The 24,851-nt window shown below is 42.0% G+C and overlaps 1 protein-coding gene across 6 annotated transcripts in view; it reads left to right on the forward strand.

Moving 5' to 3' along the window:
• ZSWIM5 (zinc finger SWIM-type containing 5) overlaps nucleotides 1-24,851 on the forward strand; it is a 193,239-nt gene that overhangs the window by 140,252 nt on the left and 28,136 nt on the right. For all 6 annotated transcript variants that reach the window (XR_012420925.1, XM_045372158.2, XM_065523482.1 and 3 more), the window contains exons 3-5: nucleotides 9,478-9,626; nucleotides 10,972-11,122; nucleotides 19,520-19,699. Coding sequence is in view for 5 of the 6 variants with exons in the window: in XM_045372158.2 (XP_045228093.1) it covers nucleotides 9,478-9,626; nucleotides 10,972-11,122; nucleotides 19,520-19,699 (480 nt within the window). In the remaining variant the exon portion in view is untranslated. The remainder of the gene's footprint in view (nucleotides 1-9,477; nucleotides 9,627-10,971; nucleotides 11,123-19,519; nucleotides 19,700-24,851) is intronic.

A 24,851-nucleotide genomic window follows, 5' to 3' on the forward strand; every position in this document is an offset into this window, starting at 1 on the left:
TTGAGACAAGCCTGGCCAACATGGTGAAACTCTACCCCTACTAAAAATACAAAAATTACCCAGGCGTGATGGTGGGCACCTGTAATCTCAGCTACTCAGGTGGCTGAAGCAGGGAAATTGCTTGAACCCAGGAGGCAGAGGTAGCAGTGAGCTAAGATCGTGCCACTGCAACTCCAGCCAGGGCGACAACAGTGAGACTCCACCTAAAAAATAAAAATAAAAAAAAAAAATCAGTAGCAATTGTATATGCAAACAGTGAACCATCTAAAAAATAAATTTGAAAAGTAATCCCATTTACAGTAGCCACAAATAAATGCCTAGGAGTTAACCAAAGAAGTGAAAGTTCTCTATAATGAAAACTATAAAACACTGATAAAAGAAATCGAAGAAGACACCAAAAAATGGAAAGATATTCCATGTTCATGAATTGGAAAAATCAATATTGTTAAAATACTCATACTACTTAATCTACAGATTCAATGTAATCCCTATCAAAATACCAATGACATTATTAACAGAAATAGAAAAAACAATTCTAAAATTGTTTTTTGTTATATGAAACCACAAAGACCTGGAATAACCAAAGCTATCCTAAGCAAAAAGAACAAAACTGGAGTTATCATATTACTTGACTTAACATTTTACTACAGAGCTATAGTAACTAAAATAGCATGGTACTGTCATAAAATAGACACATAGACCAATGGAACAGAATAGAAAACCCAGAAACAAATCCACACACCTACACTGAACTCATTTGTTACAAAGATGCCAAGAACATACACTGAGGAAAAGACAGTTTTTTCAATAAATGGATGCTGGGAAACTGGATATCCGTATGCAGAAGAAATGAAACTTGACCCCCATCTCTAACCATATACAAAAATCAGATAAAAATGGATTAAAGACTTACATCTAAGACCTGAAACTATGAAACTACTACAAGAAAACATTGGGGAAGCTCTCTAGGACACTGGACTGGGCAAAGATTTTTTGAGTAATAACCCACAAGCACAGGCAACCAAAGCAAAAATGGATAAATGGGATCACATCAAGTTAAAAAGCTTCTGTACAGAAAGGATATAATCAACAAAGTGAAGAAACAACCCACAGAATAGGAGAAAATTCCTTCAAACTATCCTTCTGACAAGGGATTAATAATCCTTGAATATAAAAGGAGCTCAAACAACTCTATAAGAAAAAATCTAATAATCCTATTTTTAAATGGGCAAAAGGTCTGAATAGACATTTCCCGAAAGAAGACATACAAATGGCAAACAGGCATATGAAAAGGTGCTCAACATCACTGGTTATCAAAGAAATGCAAATCAGAACTATAATGAGATTCCAGTTTCAACTGGAAACTTGATTTCTACCTGATAACACTTAGAAAAATCAGTTGCAGATGGATTGCAGATATAAATGTGAAAAGTAGAAGAGTAAAACCTAAGATAAGAGAACACCTTCATGTCCTTGAGGTAGAGAAAATTTTTTTTAGTAGGAAAAGATCAACAAAATGGAATACATTAATTTTTTTTTTTTTTTATTTTTTTTTTGAGATGGAACTTTGCTCTCTTTGCCCAGGCTGGAGTGCAATGGCATGATTTTGGCTCACCTTACATTAAAATTTTTAAATTACTATTTATTGGCCAGACACCGTGGCTCACGCCTGTAATCCCAGCACTTTGGGAGGCTGGAGTAGACAGATCACCTAAGGTCAGGAGTTCAAGACCAGCCTGGCCAACATGGTGAAATCCCGTCTCTACTAAAAATACAAAAATTAGCCAGGCATGGTAGTGTGCACCACCTGTAATCCCAGCCATTTGGGAGGCTGAGGCAGGAGAATGGCTTGAACCCTGGAGGCGGAGGTTGCAGTGAACTGAGATCACACCACTGCACTCCAGCCTGGGCAGCAGAGTGAGACTCCATCTCAAAAAAAAAAAAAAAAAAGAATGAAAGAAAAATTGGATCCTTAGACTTAAAAACACCCTCAGGACAGATCTCATTATATAAGCTTCAATGCTTACGTGAAGGCTGAACCCACACAATGGTTTGTTTCATAATTATTTATGAAAGACATCCTTTCTATCTTATCTTCACTTGTCATCATTTCTGTTATTAGTCCTTAGGAAAAAATTCAGAGTATAATGTTAAAGTATTATTTACATTGACTAGGCCTACTTTACTGTTACTAAAGATGAGTGGTTTCATACTCATCTCTTTCTGTGGAAAGACTAAAATGTTCTAACCAGTGAACATATAAGGGCATTTTAATTTAATTTGATTTTTAAAGTAAAGAAAGGATTTTTAGAAAAGATGCTGCCTGGGAGTTAGTGAAAGACAGCTGAAGAAGCCAGTTTGTGAACTCCACACCTAGTTTATCTAGTTAAATGATTTGTGCCCTTGTTTATTCCTTAATGCTGTCCTCTACTGTACTATTTGACCTTTGAATATTGACATTTCTTATAAATTATCTTACATTTTCTCCTCTTCTTATTTTATATGATTCCTGTAGGCAATCTCAGTTACATCCTTGTCTTCAAATATTATCTACATTCCATGACTCACAAATGTATTTCTTTCTTTTTTTTTTTTTTTTTTTTTTTGAGGCAGGGTATTACTCTGTCACCTAGGCTGGAATGCAGTGGCACAATCACAGTTCACTACAGCCTCAGTTTCCCTGGGCTCAGGTGATCCTCCCACGTCAGCCTCCCAAGTAGCTGGGACCACAGGCTCATGCCACCATGCTTGGCTAATTTTTGTGTTTTTTGTAGAGACAGGGTCTCACTGTGTTGCGGAGGCTGGTCTTGAGCTCTTGGGCTCAAGCAACACACCCACCTTGGCCTCCCAAAGTGCTAGGATTACAGGCATGAGCCACTGTGCCCAACCTCACAGATGTATTTCTTCAGCCCATATCTATTGAGCGTTAGACTCTATGTGCAACTATTTAATGTCATAAAGGCATCCCAAGATCAACATATCCAAATGTGATTTTATGATCTTCTTCCCCAAATTTATTTATCCTCCTGTATTCACCGTATAGCACCACCATCTAGCCATGGAATCATGATGAAAACCTTGTAGTTACTCCTAACACCTTTGTCTTTTGTGTATTCCACATGCAATACATTGCAAGATCTGTTAATTTTACCTCTGAAATATATTTCATAATTTTCTACTTCTCCCTATTAAATCAAACCACTATAATCTCTCATGTAAATTGTTATAGTAGCCATCTAACTGATCTTTCAGTTTCCACTATTAATCCCCTCTATTCCATTCTTCATACCACCATCCAAAGTAACTTTTCTATAACTGCAGGTATTATCATATCACTTCTTGTTTAAAATCCTTCAGTGGCCTCCTATTACTGTTAGGATCGAATCCAAATTTCTGTGGCATGCAAAACTTTGCATGATCTGGTTTTTGCCTGTATTTTCACATAATATTCCCTCTCCTTGAGAGAATATCCTCCTTTCCCATCCTGTTTCTGTCCTCCCTCCCTTATTATAGTTGTATTTAATTACCAAAGTAATGCTTTTTTTGAACAAAAAGTACACAGTATTTCTTCCACTCTCTGCCAGGCTAACTCCTGTTTATTCTTCAAGTGTCAGCTTAAATGTCACTTTCTCAGAGAAGCGTTTGACTCTTCTTCCTTTCCACACAAAAATATGTACATGTGATTATTTGCTTAAGGTCTCTCTCCCCAACTATAAGCTCTGTATCTGCTTTGTTTACCGTTATATATCCAGTATTTGGCACAGGCACAGGTTCTGTACATATGAGGCTCTCTATAAATATTGGCTGAATAAATGAAAATGTCTTAGAAATGAAAATGAAAGTGTCTTAGAAAATTCTCCATTGGGTCTCTTGCCAGTTTGTTCTCTTCCCAAATGACTTTGCTTGCCTCAGCAATCACACAAACTCCTAGTAGTTTGTTACCTCAATGCCCCAAATATTAACTCACTTCCTTTTTTGCTGCTGTCACCCATTTTAGCAGCTCAGTTTCTCATCTCCTGGGGTCCATTGTAGACCAGCAAACATTTGTACAATTTACTTTCCTTTCTCTCCTATAAAATAAACAAACCCTTTTGAAGTTTTAAATGAAGTTGTACTGTTAGTAACTCTCAAGGTTTTGATTCGTCCTAGCCCTATCCCAGCAGTTTTCTTTAGATACACTCTAGGTATTTATAAACTGTGCCTTATTTCTTCCCCAGCTACTGCCACTATTATCACCTGGGTGCCAAGTGTTCTCCACTTTTTTCCATACCCCTTCAAACCCTCAGAGGAGAGGGTATCAGTCCATACTTCCAGCCAGTTGTTTAAGGCCGACTCCCCTAAAAGACTAGATCCTGTTCCTGCTTTTTCATATCCTAACTTAACCATCCGAGGGACAGAATTGGTATTCAAGCCATCTCTGCCCTCTGCTGCTGGAGCACCATTGCTGTTCATTCCAACCCCAATCCTTAGCTCCAAGGTACTCAACAACCAGTTCTTGGATTAACCTAATTTATCTCAGTTTTATCTCTATGGAGCTCCTGAAAACCAGAATTGTTAGGAGTTAGACTCCATAATCTGCATTTTTCACATAAACCCCAAGTAATTATTTTGTATATTAATATCAGAGAATCACTGTACTGATGAGAACTCTAGTTATCCTCACTGTGGGAAAAATGCATTATTCTGACTAATTCCATATTCTATGTAGCAGAATAAGCCAAGGAAAGATGGTATTTGGCTATCTTCAGATACACCATCAGTTACAGCTTCAGGGGGCCTAAAACCAACTGGTGAATCACAGCAGCATGAGACGAAGGCCAAAGTATAGCCTTGTAGTAAAGAGACAGGCTTTGGAGAGAGACCAATATATAGATCCTGGCTGATATACTTTACATCTAAGTTACCCTGTGTAAACTTTAGTTTCTTCATTTTAAAATTAGGAGAATAATATGGCCTCATAGAGTTGTTATGAACGTTCCTTGGAATTTATTCAATAAATATTTATTGAGCACCTACTATATGCCAGGCACTTTTCTATGTGTTGTGAATATACCAGCAAACAAAAACTTTTGCCCTCAAGGAGCACACATTCTAATGGGTATATGTATAAAAAGTGCCTCTAGCATAGGAAAAACTGAATAAATTCTTGTTACTTACAAATATTTAAGGATAAGGAGTATATTTGTTTTGCTTTGCCACTTTTGGGATATAAAAGGAGGATAGGACACAATATATGCCTGTGTGGTGCTTAAATCTAGATGGTCAGTGAGATGTGTATTTATTCATTCTGTAAATATTAACTCAGTGCTGTAATGAGCCTGACACTATGAAGTAGAAAAATGAATCCCTATTTTTTAAAAATTTCAACTTAGTTGGGAATATATGAGAAATGCAAAATTCTAATGTAAAACAAGGTGCAAGAGAAGTAATAATAAAGTGCTATGAAGAACATTTAATGAACGTAATAATAAAGTACTATGTAGAATGTTAATTAGTAAGTGAATTAATATCAGGAGACTACAAATACAAAAAATAGTGTTACTGCCTTTATATGCTGAGCACATGAGCATAAGATGGGCATACTTTCGTCAGGTGGCAATGGAGTATATGGCTAATTCAGTGAGAAGGTTAAAAAAGAAAGCTCCTATTGCCAGGTAAACTAGCAATACATGAACCTCAGCAGTGTTAGCCTCTCTATACACTAATTTTATGATGTCTTTTTTTTTTTTTTTTTTTGAGATGGAGTCTCGCTCTGTCACCCAGGCTGGAGTGCAGTGGCACGGTCTCGGCTCACTGCAAGCTCCACCCTCCGGGTTCACGCCATTCTCCTGCCTCAGCCTTCTGAGTAGCTGGGACTACGTGCGCCCGCCACCACGCCTGGCTAATTTTTTGTATTTTAGTAGAGACGGGGTTTCACCACGTTAGCCAGGATGGTCTCCATCTCCTGACCTCGTGATCTGCCCACCTCTGCCTCCCAAAGTGCTGGGATTACAGGTGTGAGCCACCACGCCCGGCCTATGGTTTCTGTTTCTCATTGCAGCCCTGACTCTGGTACCGAAATAATATTGACAGTGAAAACTGTTGGGTTTTTTGGTCAAAGAACAGGTTAGAGGAAGGAGGAGGAAAAGTATGTCATAAGCCAATGTGGTTGAGTTCTGGGAACACTGTTTCTGGCTGAAGCATATCATAAGTGTAGGGGAAGACAAGACGAAAAATGAAAGATAGGGCCTGAGCATAGAGGACCTTGAAGGCCATTCTAGGGCATTTGGACATAATTTAGTAAGAATAGGGCATGACTGAATATTTTTGATCGGGGAAGTGATTATGATCAGAACTATGTTTATTTGGAGAGTTCTCAAAGCACTTAAAACAGAACTACTAGGCCACCCAGCAATCCCATTACTGGGCATATGCCCAAAGGAGAATAAATCATTCTACTGAAAAGATACAGGCACTCATATGTTCACAACAGCAAAGATGTGGAATCAACCTAGATGCCCAACAGCAGTGGATTGGATAAAGAAGATGTGGTACATATACATCATGGAATTCAATGCAGCCAAAAAAAAAAAGACCAAAATAATTTCCTCGGCAGTAACGTGGATGCAGCTGGAGGCCATTATCCTAAGTAAATTAATTCAGAAACAGGAAGCCAAATGCCACATGTTCTCACTTATAAGTGGAAGCTAAGCATTGGTTACACATGGTCATAAAGATGGGCACAATAGACACTGGGAACTACTTGAGAGGAGAGAAAAGGAAGGGACAAGATCTGAAAAAGTACCTATTGGGTACTATGCTCACTACCTGGGTGATGGGATCATTTTTACCCCAAACCTCAGCATCACACAATATACCCATATAACACACCTATACATATATCCCCTGAATCTACAATAAGAGTTGAAATTATTTTTTCAAAAACTTGGCCCGGTATGGTGGGTTATGCCTATAATCCTAACACTTTGGAGGGTCTCTTGAGCCCAGAAGTTCGAGACCAGCCTGGGCAATATAGCAAGACCCCATCTCTACAAAAAAATTAAAAAATAAATTAGTTGGGCATAGTGGTGCATGTCTTTAGTCCCAGCTACTTGGGAAGCTAAGGTGGTGGGATCACTTGAGCACAGGAGGTTGAGGATGCAGTTAGCCATGATCGCACTACTACACTCCAGCCTGGGCAACAGAATGAGACCCTGTCTAGAACAAACAACAAAAAACTGTGTATAGAACAAAACATTTGAAGAAAAGAAGCATAGAATAGATACAATAAACTGGCAGATCATATGTGTTAATTTGTATTTGTGGAATGAATGAATAATGTGAGCCCTCCTAATTCCCTAGCGAATAAGATGTACTACAACAAAGCATAGCAGAGGAGTAGCTTTGTTATGCTGACCCAAATCTTATGTAAGCAGAGTTCTGACATAGGGAGACAAGGAGTAAGGCAAACTGATTAAACATGACATGAATTTGTAACCTATTGCATGACCACACCTATAGAGTATTGATTTATGGCCTGTTGTCACTTGGAGGTAGGTTTCTAAAAATTTGTCACAGAATAAGTTTTAGTAATGTATTGCACTACATGGTGACCACAGTTAATAATAATGTTGTCGTTTTTCTTGTTTTTTGAGACAGGGTCTCACTCTGTTGCCCAGGCGGGAATGCAGTGGCATGATCTTGGCTCACTGCAACCTCCACCTCCCAGGTTCAAGCAATTCTCATGCCTCAGTCTCCCAAGTGGCTGGAATTACAGGCATTTGCCACCACACCCAGCTAATTTTTGTACTTTTGGTAGAGATGGGTTTCACCATGTTGGCCAGGCTAGTCTCAAACTCCTGGCCTCAAGTGATCCACATGCCTCAGCCTCCCAAAGTGCTGGGATTACAGGCATGAGCCACTGCACCCAACCAATAATGTATATTTCAAAATTACTAAAATAGATTTTTAACATTCTTACCACATCAAAAAAAAAAAAAAAAAAGACAAACTGGTGAGGTGATGGGTATGTTAATTGGCTCGATCAACTCTTCCTATAATGTATACATAGGTCAGGCCGGGTGCAGTGGCTCACGCCTGTAATCCCAGCACTTTGGGAGGCCAAGGCAGGCAGATCACTTAAGGCCAGGAGTTTGAGACCAGCCTGGCCAACATGGCGAAACCTCATCTCTGCCAGAAATACAAGAATTATCCAGGTGTGGTGGCACATGCCTGAAATCCCAGCTACTTGAGAGGCTGAGGCACAAAAATCACTTGAACCTGGGAGGTGGAGGTTGCAGTGAGCCAAAATCGTGCCACTGCACTCCAACCTGGATGACAGAGTGAGACTCTGTCTCAAAAAAATATATACATAGATTAAAACATTACATTGTACCCCATATATACACACAATTATTTGTCAGTTAACATTTAAAAAAAACAAACAAAAAAATTGTTACAGCACTCTGTCTATAACAGAGTGAAAGAAGATGATTCAGTTTTCATTTCACAGACATTTCCAGAGTGCTTGTCACATTATCAGCACTATGCTGTAGGTGATACAGCTTTGGATTCAACTGGGGATTCAACCGTGAGTAAGGAGTTAACAGACTACTAGGAGAGAGGGATGTGTAAATAACTGTAACTATGTTTTAAGTGGTTTTGTCAAGGTGAGCCCACTATGAAAATATATTTTGTATAAATTTATAAAATCATATCACCCTGTATGCAAGTCTACCTATGCTTTAGGGGACGGTTTTCTAGTGAACTTTAAAAAACAGAATTTTTTGGCCTGTAATCCCAGTACTTTGGGAGACTTGAGTTGGGAGGATTGCTTGAGCCCAAGAATTTGAGACCAGCCTGGGCAACATGGCAAAACCCTGTCTCTACAAAAAATGTTTTAAAATAGTTGGGTGTGGTGGCCCTGTCCTGTGGTGCCAGCTACTTGGGAGGCTGAGGTGGAAGCATTGATTGAGCCTGGGAGGTTGAGGCTGCAGTGAACCATGATCATGCTACTGCACTCCAGCAGCCTGGGCGACAGAGTGAGACCCTGTCTCAAACAAACAAAAAGAATTTTTCATGTTCAGAGAATGTATTTGTATTTTAAAATAATGCGTGCCTATTAAGGCATATTTGAACTTCATAGAAAAGCAAAAAGAAGAAACAAAATGTTACTCTCCTGGGGGAAAAAATGCACAATTTACATATTGTATATTTCTTCTGGCCTTTTTTCCCCTACAGTGGTATCTGTAGATCTTAGATGAAGCTATAACTGAGACTTAAGTGAACATGCAACTAGCATTAGATCTTTTAATTTAGGCTTTTTGAAAAATTAATTTTATGTATTTATTTATTTTGTTTAGGACTATATAGTTGACAAAACCCGTATGAAAGCAGAATGACCCATCTCTATTTCAATATGTTCACAAAGTGCCCCTCCAGCTGAATGTGTAGCATGTGAACTCTGGGGATTCATTTCACTGTTCCCATTCTTCATAGGTGCCCCTGACCCCACAGCTGGGGCCAGCATTGACGATGAAAACTGTTGGCATTTGGATGAAGAACAGGTGAAAGAACAAGTGAAGCTTTTTCTCTCCCAGGGCGGTTACTGTGGCTCTGGAAAGCAGCTCAGCTCAATGTTTGCCAAGGTAAGATATGAAAAGGTGTTTTTCTTTTGTTGTTGACAAAAGAAGCTTAAGTTAGACTGGGCACACCACTTCAGGCTTCATGCAATATACCTAGCTCACTTGACATAGCTGAACTGAATACTTGAAATCTAGTGGGAGAGGCTGACCAGACTTGAGCAGGCTGCCTCCAGGGAGTCCTACCACCTCAGCCTGGTAGTCCTGTTCCTTCTGCTCTGCTCTGTAAATGAGTTAGTATTGCTGGGGCATTTTAGCAAGGAAACTATCTTCCCTCTGCTTTTAATTCAGTGCTGCCTGATGAAGCTTGAAGGCTAGAGTTTCAACACTGTTCCTAAAGACACTTAGTATTTTGAAACTAGGGGCTCTCACAGCAGGCTGTTTTTCTTTTCTTTTTTTTCCCCCTTAATACCTTCAGTGAGATATAATTCATATACTATACAATTCACCTATTTAAAGTGTTAAAGTTCAGTTCAGTGTTTTTTAGTATATTCATAGTTATATGCAGCCATCACCACAATCAACTTAAGAACATTTTCATCACCTCAAAAAGAAACCCATACCCTTACCTATCCCTCCCTTGTCCTCTATGTCTTCCTCCCCCAGCCCTAAGAAACCACTAATCTACTTTCTGTCTCTATAGATTTCCCTATTCTGGACTTTCATATGAATGGAATCATTCATATAGTATGTAGTCTTTTATGATTGGCTTCCTTCACTCAGCATAATGTTTTTAAGATTCATCGGTGTCATAGCATGAATCAGTACTTCATTCCTTTTTACGGCTGAACAATAAATGTGGATTTATTGTTCAAAATGTGGATAGCCTACGTTTTGTTTATCCATTCATCTGTTAGTGAACATTTGAGTTGTTTCCACCTTTTGGCTATTATGAATAGTGCTGCTATAAACATTCTTGTATAAGGTTCTATGTGGACATGTGGACATGTATTTTCATTTCTTTCTTGGAGTGGAATTGATGGGTCATATAGTAACTCTATGCTTAATCATTTGAGGAACTGCCAGTCTGTTTTCCAAGGTGGCTGTATCATTTTACATTCCTACCAACAGTGTATGATGTGTCAATTTCTTTGCATCCTGTCCAACACTTGTTATCTGACTTTTTAATTCTAGCCATCCTAGTGGGTGTGAAATGGTATCTCATTGTGAACATCAGGCTTTCTTGGTACATGCAGAGATCTTGCTTACAGAACAAGAGGCCGCCTTTCTGGCTCTTTTGGATATGGTGTACTCAGATACTTCATCTTCACTTCCCCCTCCCCCACTTCCTTCTCCTCCTACTTTTTTGTGATGCACAATCACCAATCCCTTGCCACTTCTTATGTGTCAGGTTCGAGAAATGCTGCGGATGAGAGATTCCAATGGAGCAAGGATGCTGACACTAATAACTGAGCAGTTTATGGCTGACCCACGACTCACGCTCTGGAGGCAGCAAGGAACAAACATGACAGACAAGTGCAGGCAGCTCTGGGATGAGCTAGGTAAGTTCCCATCATTCAGAGAAGTGCTTCGTCCTTCCATCTTGCCCTGTGGCAACAGTGTTTATGAACCCTTGCCATCAATCATTGCATGGATCTTGCTAAGTCCAACTGGTAGAAGACTTAGGCTCTACAAGGGCCACCCAGAGTAACACTGAACTCACTTTTGTTTTTTCCACAGCATTGTGCTTTGCTATTGACATCAAGCATTCTGTTCCAGATGTTACCATAAAGGTGGAAACCTTTGTTGAGAGAAAACCTCTTTGCTTGGCTTCTGTTGCATGGCAGTAGCCTGGCTCTCCAAATACTTATCAGCCTCACTTTTGTTGCTTCCCCGAGTCTGCTCTTCTGTATCACTCCCAGCCAGACCTTTAAGACACAGGGCAATTTCCAGTACTTGGACTTGACCTTCTATTCTTCCTTCTCTATATTCCCTTGGTAACTTTTTAAAAAATATCATAGCTTCGGCCGGGCACGGTGGCTCACGCCTGTAATCCCAGCACTTTGGGAGGCCGAGGCGGGCGGATCACAAGGTCAGGAGATCGAGACCACGGTGAAACCCCGTCTCTACTAAAAATACAAAAAATTACCCAGGCGCGGTGGCGGGCGCCTGTAGTCCCAGCTACTCAGGAGGCTGAGGCAGGAGAATGGCGTGAACCTGGGAGACGGAGCTTGCAGTGAGCCGAGATTGCGCCACTGCACTCCAGCCTGGGCGACAGTGCGAGACTCCGTCTCAAAAAAAAAAAAAAAAAAAAAAAATCATAGCCTCAGGCCAGGCACGGTGGCTCATGCCTGTAATCCCAGCACTTTGGGAGGCCGAGACGGGCGGATCACGAGGTCAGGAGATCAAGACCATCCTGGCTAACACAGTGAAACCCTGTCTCTACTAAAAATACAAAAAAATTAGCCGGGCGTAGTGGCAGGCGCCTATAGTCCCAGCTACTCGGGAGGCTGAGGCAGGAGAATGGTGTGAACCTGGGAGGCGGAGCTTGCAGTGAGTCAAGATCGTGCCACGGCACTCCAGCCTGGGCGACTGAGCAAGACTCCGTCTCAAAAAAATATATATATATATAGATATATATATATATTATAGCTTCAGAGCTTACTTATACGGTCATTTCACCTTTAGCTTCTTTCTACTCATCTGAGTTTTAGTCCCACATGAGTAGATGTCCATTGACCATTTCCAGTGAGAAATCAAAAATGAACTCAGGCTTTCTCTTACAAACAAAGGCTCTTGTGACTGTTATTGGCACCACTATTCCTTACTTTACCAAACTTACTGCCAAGCACTCATTTTTCTTTCATTCCCTACATCCAGTCACCAACTTTTTTTGATTTCTCAACCTTTAAAATGCAATGTAGTGTCCATTCCCCCTTGAAACTTTTAGATTAGATTAGAACTGTGACCTTCTAATGGCCTCACTGTTCTTGCTTCTCCCTTATCAAGGCAGTCCTCTGTGGCCATCATTTCTCTTTAGCATTCCCTTCCTCTAAGACCAGTTTTGCAATGCTAATACTTCTCACCCTGCTTTCAGAATCTTCCATACCCTGAACTCAGGGTCACACACTGGTAAGTTTTAGCTCTAACACTGGAAGCCCAATCTGTCTGACATCCCCCTCTGTAACATCTCCCTCAATTCTATCTTAAGTCCTTTTATTTTTTCAAAGTGCATATTCCTTAAGAACTTGAAGTTAGCCTTGGGAGAGTCAGTTTCATCTGAGGCCTGAATGTCTTAATTTCTGTACCACAGGATTGTGCTGTGGACTTGGGCTTTGCCTTTGGGACAGAGGTAGTTGGGAGGAAGTAAGTAGAGTTGGCTCCTGGTGCTTTTAAAGTTCTTGTTATATACTTGGGTTCATTATGAAAAACTCTTGCTTCTGGCATTTTCATATCTAACAAATTACTATATCAACCTTCCGAGAAACCTTCAGCATTCTGTTAAGACAGTGGTTCTCAAACCTTTCAGAATCACCGAGAGTACTTGTTTAAACAGATCACTGGGCCCTATCCCGAGTTTCTGTTTCAGTAGGTTTGGAGTGGAGCCTGAGAATTTGCATTTCTAACAAATTCCCTGGGGATGCTGATGCTGCTGATCCAGAGACCACACTTTGAGAACCACTGCACTTAGAGAAGGCTTATTAGGTTAGACACTGGAACAGTGCATTCATGCTTCCCCTAAGTATTCTAAGGGCTCCCCTAGCTATTTTTAGGGCTCCTTACAGATCACAAGGCCTATACACCTATGGAGAACCTAGGCAGGGTTTGTAGTAACTACAAATATAGAGAGAAATGGCTCACTACTTTCTGTTTCTGAACTAGAGAAATTGGGACCAATCAGACATGAAGTTTCATCATCTCCCCATCTACAAATCTACTAATACTTTCTATGTCTCTACCCATATGGTTTGCCTTCTCCTTTGTTAAAATCCATAAAGTATCTCTGCTGTCATGAAAGGCCAACCCTTACGTGTTTGCTCTGGGTTCTGTTCTATCTCCTTTTCTCAAGAATGTTGCTGCTACAATTATTTCTTTGCTTGGGCATTATTAACTTTTCTTTCTCTACAAGATCATTCCCATCAGCATACAAATATGCTCTAGTATCTTTTTTTTTTTTTTTTTTTTGAGACAGAGTCTCACTCTGTCACGCAGGATGGAGTACAGTGGCACAGTCTTGGCTCACTGCAACCTCTGCCTCCTGGATTGAAGCAATTCTTCTGCCTCAGCCCCCTGAGTAGCTGGAACTACAGGCGTGTACCACCATGCCTGGCTAATTTTTGTATTTTTAGTAGAGATGGGGTTTCGCCATGTTGGCCGGGCAGGTCTCAAACTCCAGACCTCAGGTGATCCACCTGCCTCGGCCTCCCAAAGTGTTGGGATTACAGGTGTCAGCCACCGTGCCTCGCCTGCTCTAATATCTTTAATCTCAAATTTTAAAAAATACTCCTTTGATGATCCAACTGTCCCCACCAACTATTAACCCATTTCTCTTCTCCCCTTTGAAACAACACTTCTTTAAAAAATTATCTGTGGTCACTCTTTCCATTTGCTCCCCTCCGTTCTTTCTTGAGCCCACTCTAGTTGGGTTTCCATTGCCCATTGCTGCCAGTCTCCTGAAGTAGCTGTTCTCGAAATCACAAGTAATTTCCATATTGCTAAATACAACAGTCACTTCTCTGTTCTCATCTTACTTCAAAATTCTTAGCGGTTTTCACTAAACTTGACCATACTCTTTTATTTTTCCTTTCTTTTGTAGCAACAGGCTCTCGCTATATTGCCCAGGCTGGTCTTGAACTCCTAGCCTCAAGCAATTCTACCACCTCCATCTCCCAAAGTGCTGGGATTATAGGCACGAGCCACATGCCCATACTCTTTTTGAAACACTCTTCTCTTGGTCTCCATAACTGCATACCCACTGGGTTTCCCCACTGTGTTCCTGGTGACTTTCACTCAGTCACCTTTGCAGGCTTCTCTGCCTTTCCTTAACCCTTCTAAATATTGAGTGCCCCCTAGCATCCACTTTCCTGTTTACATTCTTTACCTAAATGATTATATATTCAGTCCCATGGCTTTAAATACTACCCAGATGCAGGTAAATCACAAATGTATGTCTCTAGCCCTGATCTTTCCCCTGAGCTCCAGGCTGTGTCCAGCTGCCCATCACATCTCCAACTTAATACAGACATCACAGAACTCTTAATTTTTCTGCCAAAGCCTTATTTTCCACTTGTTATTGCCATCTCAATATATAGCATCAAGATGTATTATCTTGTTGCTCAACGGCCAGGCGCCATTGAGCTAGGATCACGCCTGTAATCCTCGCACATTGGGAGGCCAAGGCGGGCAGATCGCCTGAGTTCAGGAGTTCAAGACAAGTCTGGCCAACATGGTGAAACCCTGTCTCTACTAAAAATACAAAAAATTGGCCAGGCGCGGTGGCTCACGCCTGTAATTCCAGCACTTTGGGAGGCTGAAGCGGGTGGATGACGAGGTCAGGAGATTGAGACCATCCTGGCTGACACGGTGAAACCCTGTCTCTACTAAAAATACAAAAAATTAGCCAGGCGTGGTGGTGGGCACCTGTAGTCCCAGCTACTCGGGAGGCTGAGGCAGGAGAACGGCGTGAACCCGGGAGGCGGAGCTTGCAGTGAGCCGAAACTATGCCACTCCAGCCTGGGTGACAGAGTGAGACTCCATCTAAAAAAAAAAAAAAAAAAAAAAATTAAAAAAAAAAAAAATTGGCCGGGTGCGGTGGCTCAAGCCTGTAATCCCAGCACTTTGGGAGGCCGAGACGGGTGGATCACGAGGTCAAGAGATCGAGACTATCCTGGCTAACACGGTGAAACCTCGTCTCTACTAAAAAATACAAAAAACTAGCCGGGCGAGGTGGCGGGCGCCTGTAGTCCCAGCTACTCGGGAGGCTGAGGCAGGAGAATGGCGTGAACCCGGGAGGCGGAGCTTGCAGTGAGCTGAGATCCGGCCACTGCACTCCAGCCTGGACGACAGAGCGAGACTCTGTCTCCAAAAAAAAAAAAAAAAAAAAAATTAACCGGGCATGGTGGCGGGTGCCTGTAATCCCAGTTACTCAGGAGGCTGAGGCAGGAGAATTGCTTGAACCTGGGAGGCAGACATTTCAGTGAGCTGAGATCATGCCACTGCACTTTAGCCTGGGTGACAGAGCAAGATTCCATCATTGCTCAAGAAGAAAATTTAAGGGTTATCCTTGATTCCCTATTTTCTGTCTTTTACATCCAAATCAAGACCTGTTGACCCTCAGAGTTAAAGGACTGAATGAGATAAAGTGCTTAACACCTTAATCCCTAGCTGATAAAAAGAAATCAATGATAGCTATTATTTTATTATTATATTTAATATTTAATAATTATATAAAATTTTAATTTCCATAGTAGCTACCTTTGCTTAGAGTTGATGCTTTTAAAATTTTTTGTTGTTTTTTGAGAAAGAGTCTCACTCTGTTGCCCAGTCTGGAGTGCAGTGGTGTGGTCTCAGCTCACTACAACCTCTGCCTCCTCGGTTCACTTGATTTTCCTGCCTCAGCCTCCCAAGTAGCTGGGACTACAGGCGCGCACCACCACGCCTGGCTAATTTTTCTACTTTTGTAGAGACAGGCTTTCACCATGTTGGCGAGGCTGGTCTCAAACTCCTGAACTCCAGTGATCCACCTGCCTCAGCCTCCCAAAGTGCTGGGACCACAGACATGAGCCACCAAGCCCAAGCCAAATGTCTTTTTATTGATTTACTTTGAGACAGGATCTCACTGTCCCCTAGGCTGGAATACAGTGGTGTGATCATAACTCACTGCAACTCAAACTCCTGGGCTCAAGAAATACTTCCACCTCAGCTTCCCAAGTAGCTAGGATTACAGGCACAGGCTACCACATTCAGCCAATTCTAATTTGTTGTAGAGATAGGGTCTCACTGTTGCCCAGGCTGATCTCAAACTGCTGGCCTTGTGATCCTCCCACCTCAGCCTCCGCAAGCACTGGTATTACAAGCATGAGACACTGTACCCAGCCAACACTTTTTTTTAAGTTGTAGGAAAATATGCTTCTGGATACTGATAACAGTCCTGTGAGTGCTGTTTTATACAGGCAACTGGTAGGATTTTTTGCTTTGTCTCTTTCTCAGGGTTGTAATTGTATTGAAACAAATTTATAAGGACATAATTAACAAGACAGAAAACTCATTTTTAACTTATAGGTGAAAGTACTCGTGCTCACTTTCTAGGGATTTTTTTTTTTTTAAACAGAGTCTCGCTCTGTCGCCCAGGCTGGAGTGCAATAGCTCAATCTTGGCTCACTACAACCTTCGCCTCCTGGACTCAAGAGATTCTCCTGCCTCAGCGTCCTGAGTAACTGGGATTATAGGCACACACCATGATGCCTGGCTAATTTTTTGTATTTTTAGTAGAGATGGAGTTTCGCCATGTTGGCCAGGCTGGTCTCGAACTCCTGACCCCAAGCAATCCAGCCACCTCCGCCTCCCAAAGTGCTGGGATTACAGGCATGAGCCACCGCGCCCAGCCAGGATCCCCTTCTTAATATCAAAATGCCTAGGAAATAGGAACTCCTCCAGGACTAGAATTAGCACCCTGTTTCTTTACCTCTTAAGCCTCTCATCTCACCCAATCTGTTTTCCCTTCCTATTATCCTACTGATTTTGCGATTCCTAAGATCACCAGAGTTCTTCTGAAGTTGCCAGATTTAGTAGCTTCTTTTTTGGTCCTCTTTTTTACCTGTGAAGATTAAATATGAAAATCTGTTTCTACACTATAGATGAAAAGCCCTTGTTAAACTGTAAAATAAATGTTACTATAATCCCCTGAAGAGTCACTGTTGTAAGTATTAGTTCCTTTTTTCTTTTTCTTTTTTTTTTTTTTTTGAAACGGAGTTTCGCTTTTGTTGCCCAGGCTGGAGTGCAATGGCGGGATCTCGTCTCACTGCAACCTGTACCTACCAGGTTCAAGCGATTCTCCTACCACAGCCTCCCAAGTAGCTGGCATTACAGGCATGCACCACCACACCTGGCTAATTTTTTGTATTTTTAGTAGAGATAGGGTTTCTCCATGGTGGTCAGGCTGGTCTTGAACTCACGATCTCAGGTGATCAGCCGGCCTCCGCCTCCCAAAGTGCTGGGATTACAGGCGTGAGCCACTGTACCCAACACATCATATAGTTTCTTTTTCATGGTACATTTAAAAAATTGAATTGAAACAGTAGAAATGAGGGTTTTTTCTTTTTTTTTTTTCAGTCACCCATGCTGGAGTGCAGTGGTGTGATCTCCGCTCACTGTAACTTCCACCTCCTGGGCTCAAACAATCCTCTCACCTCAGCCTCCTGAGTAGCTGGGACCAGCTGGGTGCGCACCACCATGCCCAGCTAATTTTTTGTATTTTTGGGAGAGACAGCGTTTCACCATGTTGCCCAGGCTGGTCTCAAACTCCTGAGCTCAAGTGATCTGCCCTCCTCGGCCTGCCGAAGCGCTGGGTTTATAAGTGTGAGCCACAGCACCCAGCCAGAAATTAATTTTCATCTTCAATTAATATCTGAAATTGAGGCTAATATGGCTTTTTAAAACATTCCTATTTGGCTTTGAAATAGTGTCCAAATGTACTTCCATCCATGGATGTAACTACATCCTAAAGGATGTTTATATTAAGACACACTGCAGCCAGTTGCACCGCCTGTAATCCCAGCACTTTGGGAGGCCAAGGTGGGCAGATCATGAGATCAGGAGATCGAGACCATCCTGGCTAACACGGTGAAACCCCGTCTCTACTACAAATACAAAAAATTAGCCAGGCTTGGTGGCAGGTGGCTGTAGTCCCAGCTACTTGGGAGGCTGAGGCAGGAGAATGGCGTGAACCCGGGAGTCGGAGCTTGCAGTGAGCTGACATCGCGCCGCTGCACTCCAGCCTGGGCAACAAAATACAAAAATTAGCCAGGCGTGGTGGCAGGCGCCTGTAATCCCAGCTACTCGGGGTGGGGGGCGTGGGGTTGGGGCACCGAGGCAGGAGAATCCCTTGAACTCAGGAGGCGGAGGTTGCAATAAGCCAAGATCGCCCCATCACACTCCAGCTTGGAGGGACAAGAGCGAGACTTCGTTTCAAAAAAAAAAAAAAAGAAAAAAAAAATCCCAAGAAAGGAATAGTTTTAAGGCATCACAAGTTATCAGCAGTTTGAAAATCCAAGTCCAAATACTTTATTTTTTTTGAATAAGCAAATACTAAGATTCTACTATGTGCTAGGTAATATGCTAGACCCTTGACAAAGGTTATCTCATTTAATTCTCACAATAGCCCTACAAAGTAGGTATTTTTATGATCTCAGTTTGACAATTGAATGATTTGATGAAGCTCAGGAAGTTCAGCTAAGCAAAAAAATAAAACTTTTTCTGACTTCCTCGCTTCCAACCATGTCCTTGTACTAAATGCCCTTCCTCTATGCATATGCTTTCATACCCTGAACGTATCTTTATCTTAATACTTATCATATTCAAATGGAATTATGTTTATTTATCTGTCTCCCTCACTAGACAGTTCCTCAAGGGTAGGAACAGTGTCGGTTTTATTCACCAGCACAGAGCCTTAACATAGAAGGCTCTTAATAAATATTTATTACACTGCAGATTTGAGCTCAGAGTTCAAGCCTAAGTCTGTCTTTATATCACAGGCACACAGATTCAAATAAGACAGTCACTCTACTTTAAGGAAGTGTTGGGAAGGAAAAACAAGCCAGTTCTAAAAATCTTAGCGAATTTTTTACATTAAGAAAAGTTAATGCTTTGGAAAGTTTCTCTACCATCTAAAAATGAAACTGAAACATTAAGGCTTACATCAAAGGAGAGATGTTAAGAATATGGGTTGCTTTATTTTCCAGGGGCTTTATGGGTGTGCATAATTTTAAATCCACACTGCAAACTGGAGGAGAAATCCTGCTGGCTGCAGCAGCTGCAGAAGTGGAGCGACCTGGATGTCTGTCCCCTGGAGGATGGAAACTATGGACATGAGCTGCCCAACATCACCAATGCACTTCCCCAGAATGCCATTCACAGCCCAGGTGAGCCAGGTGTCCTTTTAGGCTCTTTGTACCTGGAACTTCGAAAGGTGGGAGGGTAAACCTAGAACAATGGCAGCTGGATAGCCTTTTGGCTGTCAGAATTGCTATTCTAAATAAGAAAACCCTGTGTTTTTATTCATCTTGAAATGCCGAACCTTAAGTAAGGATAAGCTTTTATCTTTGACATTGAGTTGCTATCCTTTTCCACATCTAGTGTCCTTACAGTGCCTAGCATAATGTCCTAGAGCCCTCTGCATGACTCCTGGTCTACTCTTCAGGTTCTTCCTGTCTAATGTATTAAATGTCTTGGCTTCAGTTGGGGTTGGTTTAGCTCAGACCTAACTTAGGGGAGGAACAAAAGACCTATAAAAAGCAGTTTTAAAAACTTTTAAAAACTTTTCTTACTTCTGTTTTCCTCAAATTTTTATACAGCAAATAGCTGGGTGGGATCATCCTCCCATATTATTGGTAGGATTCCTGCCCCATTTTAAGACACTTCCAGTACAGTGATACCATACACTCCACCTTTTGAGCCCACTGGCCTGCAGATATCACTTGACATCAGCATTCGTATCAGTTTTAGTTCAACTAATTCAGTCTATTTGATGTTGTCAATTGATCTATTTGATGTTGTCAATTGATTATTCTTTAGCCTATTGAGAGCCTTTATTGGTAGAAGATTTTATCAGACACTGATTTTACAATTGGTTCCTTTTATTTTATTTTATTTTATTTTATTTTATTTGGAGACAAGGTCTTGCTCTATCCCCCAGGCTGGAGTACAGTGGTGCGATCTTGGCTCACTGCAACCTCTGCCTCCAGGGTTCAAGTGATTCTCATGCCTCAGCCTCCCGAGTAGCTGAGATTGCAGGTGTGACAGCCACCACACCTGGCTAATTTTTGTATTTTTAGTAGAGACAGGGTTTTGCCATGTTGGCCAGCATGGTCTCGAACTCCTGACCTCAGGTGATCCACCCACCTCAACCTCTCAAAGTGCTGGGATTACAGCCATGAGTCACTGCGCCTGGCAGTTCCTTTTATTTTAAATAACTCCATTGGTATTTTCAGTCTCAAGAAGGAAATCACGAAAATTATTGTTTTTGTTTGGTCTTCTTCTGTACCATAATTAGTTGTCAGTATATTTAAGACAACTAAGGTAATGGAAGATGAAAAGGCTACAATTTTGCCACTTATTTACCCTTTCCTGGCACTCATCTAGCTTCCACAACACAGGAAGCCATCTCTTTGATAGTGGCTTTGGATAGCATAGAGAGGGTCAAATGCATACAAACACATGCCTTGTTCTGTTGCCCAGGCTGGAGTGCAGTAGTGTGATCTCAGCTCACTGCAACCTCCGCCTTCCAGGTTCAAGCAATTCTCCTGCCTCAGCTTCCTGAGTAGTTGGTACTACAGGCGCGGGCCACCACACCTGGCTAATTTTTGTATATTTGGTAGATACAGGGTTTCACCATATTGGCCAGGCTTGTGTCAAACTCCTCAAGTGATCTGCCCGTCTTGGCCTCCCAAAGTGCTAGTATTACAGGCGTGAGCCACCGCACCCAGCCTGGTCTGGCAGTTTCTTCCTGTCATAATATATTGGTTCTTTGTTGTTGTTAGCTCTCCTTTGAAGATGTTGCTTCTTCTAAAGCCTTCTCAGGTTGTGATTGATACCTCTTTCACATCCCTTTACCTTTGGGGCTGGAGAAGCAGTTGATTCCTGCCTATTCTTCAAAGTCATTTCTACATAATTCTCCTTCCTACCTTCTTAAAATACCCCAGGTTTAAGTTTATGCCATCAAACTATACTGTCTGCCACCCTGCTGGTTTTTGTCATCTGTAGACCTCTGGGTCAATCCCTCTCATTCATTGAAGATTTTTAGCTATTGGCTTACTAATACTACTTTCTATCACTGTTCCTATCGTAATTCTTTTTGTTTAATTTTTTTTTTTTTTGAGACTGGGTCTCACTCTGTCACCCACGCTAGAGTGAAGTGGCGTGTTCTCATCTCACTGCAACTTCCGTCTCCCAGACTTCAGTGATCCTCCTATCTCAGCCTGCCGAGTAGTTGGGACTACCGCCGTGAGCCACCACTCACAGCCAAATTTTTGTGTGTGTGTATTTTTTGTAGAGATGGTTTCGTCATGTTGCGCAAGCTAGTCTTGAACTCCTGAGCTCAAGCAGTCCTCCTGCCTTGGCCTCCCCAAGTGCTGGGATTATAGGCATGAGCCACCACGCTGATTCCCATCATAATTCTTGATGACTTCAGTAGCCACATAGATGACCCTTTCAATACCCTGGCCTCTCAATTATTTGATCTCCTCTTTTCCAGTAGTCTCATCCTCCACCATAACTTAGCCATTCAACCCCAAAATCATACCCTAAACCTTGACATTACCAAAAACTACACCCTCTTCATGCATCACCAGTTACCACCATCATTCTTGCTAGCTTTTCTTTAGTATCCCAATTTTAGTAATTCTTTGACCCAGTAGGAATTTTGTCTTACTGTGTAAGACAGGGTTTTACAGGTTTTTGTTTTGTTTACCAAAACAAAACAGAAAACACTCTTGTGATTCCACGTGCATCTCTGGGTGGTAGAAATAGGTGGTAGAATTAGGAAAAATCAGTTAAAAAGAATAGTACAGATTTTCCATCTCCATTTCTTCTGTTCTTAATCTCCCTGAATTCACTCCAAGTCAGGCTTTCAATCCCTACCACTACTGAAACAGCTCTTGTATCAGTTACTAATGCTAACTGTTGCTAAATCTACTAGTTGTTCTCAGTCATAACCTTACTTGACCTATCAGCACTGTTTGACACATTGGTCACACTCTCCTTGAAACTTCTTTGTCATTTGACTTCCAAGAAACCATTCTCTCTCGGTTCTCCTTACTTCATTGGCCATTCCTTATAAGTCTCTTTACTGTCTCTTCCCCAGTTCCCAACCTAAAATGCCATAGTGCCCAGGGATCTGTCATCAGACCACCTCTCTTTCTTTTTTTTTTTTTTTTGTTTGAGATAGAGTCTTGCTCTGTTGCCCAGGCTGAAGTGCACTGGTGTGGTCTCGGCTCACCACAACCTCCGCCTCCCAGGTTCAAGTGATTCTCCTGCCTCAGCCTCCTCAGTAGCTAGGATTACAGGTGCCCGCCACCACGCTTGATAATTTTTGTATTTTTAGTAGAGATGGGGTTTCACTATGTTAGCCTGGCTGGTCTCGAACTCCTGACCTTGTGATCCGCCTACCTCTGCCTCTCAAAGTGCTGGAATTACAGGAGTGAGCCACCGTGCCTGGCCACCACCCTCTTTCTATACTTCTTCGTTGGTTGCATTGTTTTAGTAATCATCTAAATACTAACAACTCGTATATATAGATCTTGCCCAGACCTTTCCTCTCAACTCCAGACATGTATATTTGATATTCAGACTGCCTTTTTGATATCCCCATTTATCTATTAACAGGCATCTCAGTAGGATTCCTACCCCTCAAGCCCCACCCAAACCTGCTCCTCTTGCAGTCTTCCTGTCTCCATATATGGCAACTCTCTAAAAAACCTTGGAGTCATTCTTAATTCTTTACTCTCTCTCACCCCAGCTCTAATCCATGAGCAAATCCAATTTGAAATATATGCAGAATCCAACTACTGCTCATCATCTCCACTCTTTATTTCTCTGCCAGCTACCATCATCTCTCACAAATTATTGTAGTGCCCACCTGATTGCTCCCCCTTCTTCTGCCCTTCCACCTTATAACCTGTTCTCAATACTGCTGCCAGAGTTATCCTTTTAAAATGCAAGTCCCGGCCGGGCGCGGTGGCTCAAGCCTGTAATCCCAGCACTTTGGGAGGCCGAGATGGGCGGATCACGAGGTCAGGAGATGGAGACCATCCTGGCTAACACGGTGAAACCCCGTCTCTACTAAGAAATACAAAAAAAAAATAGCCGGGCGAAGTGGCGGGCGCCTGTAGTCCCAGCTACTCGGGAGGCTGAGGCCGGAGAATGGCGTGAACCCGGGAGGCGGAGCTTGCAGTGAGCTGAGATCCGGCCACTGCACTCCAGCCTGGGCTACAGAGCGAGACTCTGTCTCAAAAAAAATAAATAAATAAATAAAATGCAAGTCCCATCATATACCTTCACAGCTCAGAGCTCTTCAGTAGCCTCTCATCTTTCTCAAAAACCCAAAGTCATCTTTTTCTCATGGCCTACATTGGCCCTCCATGATCTAGTTCTCTAATATGTCTCGGACTTAATCTCCTGTGATTCTCCTGCTTGCTCATTCCATCCAACTATACTAGCCTCCTCACTGTTCTCAAACACTCCAAATATACTTCTGCCTTAGGACTTAGTACTTGCTGTTCCTTTTGCCTGGAGACCATTCTATATATGAATAGAACAATAACCCCCTGCCTAACCCCAGCTTGCTTTTCTCCCTAACTCTGCTTTAGACTTTTTCATAGCACTTATAACTGTATGATATATCTGATACACTATATATTTACTTAACTGTCTCTCCCCAATTGAATGTAAAGGTCCATAAAGACAGGGACTTTGGGCCGGGCGCGGTGGCTCAAGCCTGTAATCCCAGCACTTTGGGAGGCCGAGACGGGCGGATCACGAGGTCAGGAGATTGAGACCATCCTGGCTAACACGGTGAAACCCCGTCTCTATTAAGAAATACAAAAAAAAAAACTAGCCGGGCGAGGTGGCGGGCACCTGTAGTCCCAGCTACTCGGGAGGCTGAGGCCGGAGAATGGCGTGAACCCGGGAGGCGGAGCTTGCAGTGAGCTGAGATCCGGCCACTGCACTCCAGCCTGGGCGACAGAGTGAGACTCCGTCTCAAAAAAAAAAAAAAAAAGACAGGGACTTTGTATGTCCTAAGCACTAAGAACAGTACCTACTGTATAGTAGGCAGTAATTATTCGCTGATTTAATCAATTTAAAAATATATTGGGAGCCCAGTGTCCACTGTGGGTTGAGCAGACCAGTGGATTCTCAGTTCAGCAATAGATGAGCTTAGATTCCAGCCAGTAGAAGAGTCATTGTGCTTTCAGTGAGGACAACATGAAGGAGAAGCAATTTCAGTAAATACTGTCAGTGCTACTTGAATGATAATATCCTTCAGCCATCTGAGCCTGTACCCAATGGGATATATTA

Source organism: Macaca fascicularis, chromosome 1 (assembly GCF_037993035.2).
Source record: "Macaca fascicularis isolate 582-1 chromosome 1, T2T-MFA8v1.1".
Classification (NCBI taxonomy): domain Eukaryota; kingdom Metazoa; phylum Chordata; class Mammalia; order Primates; family Cercopithecidae; genus Macaca; species Macaca fascicularis.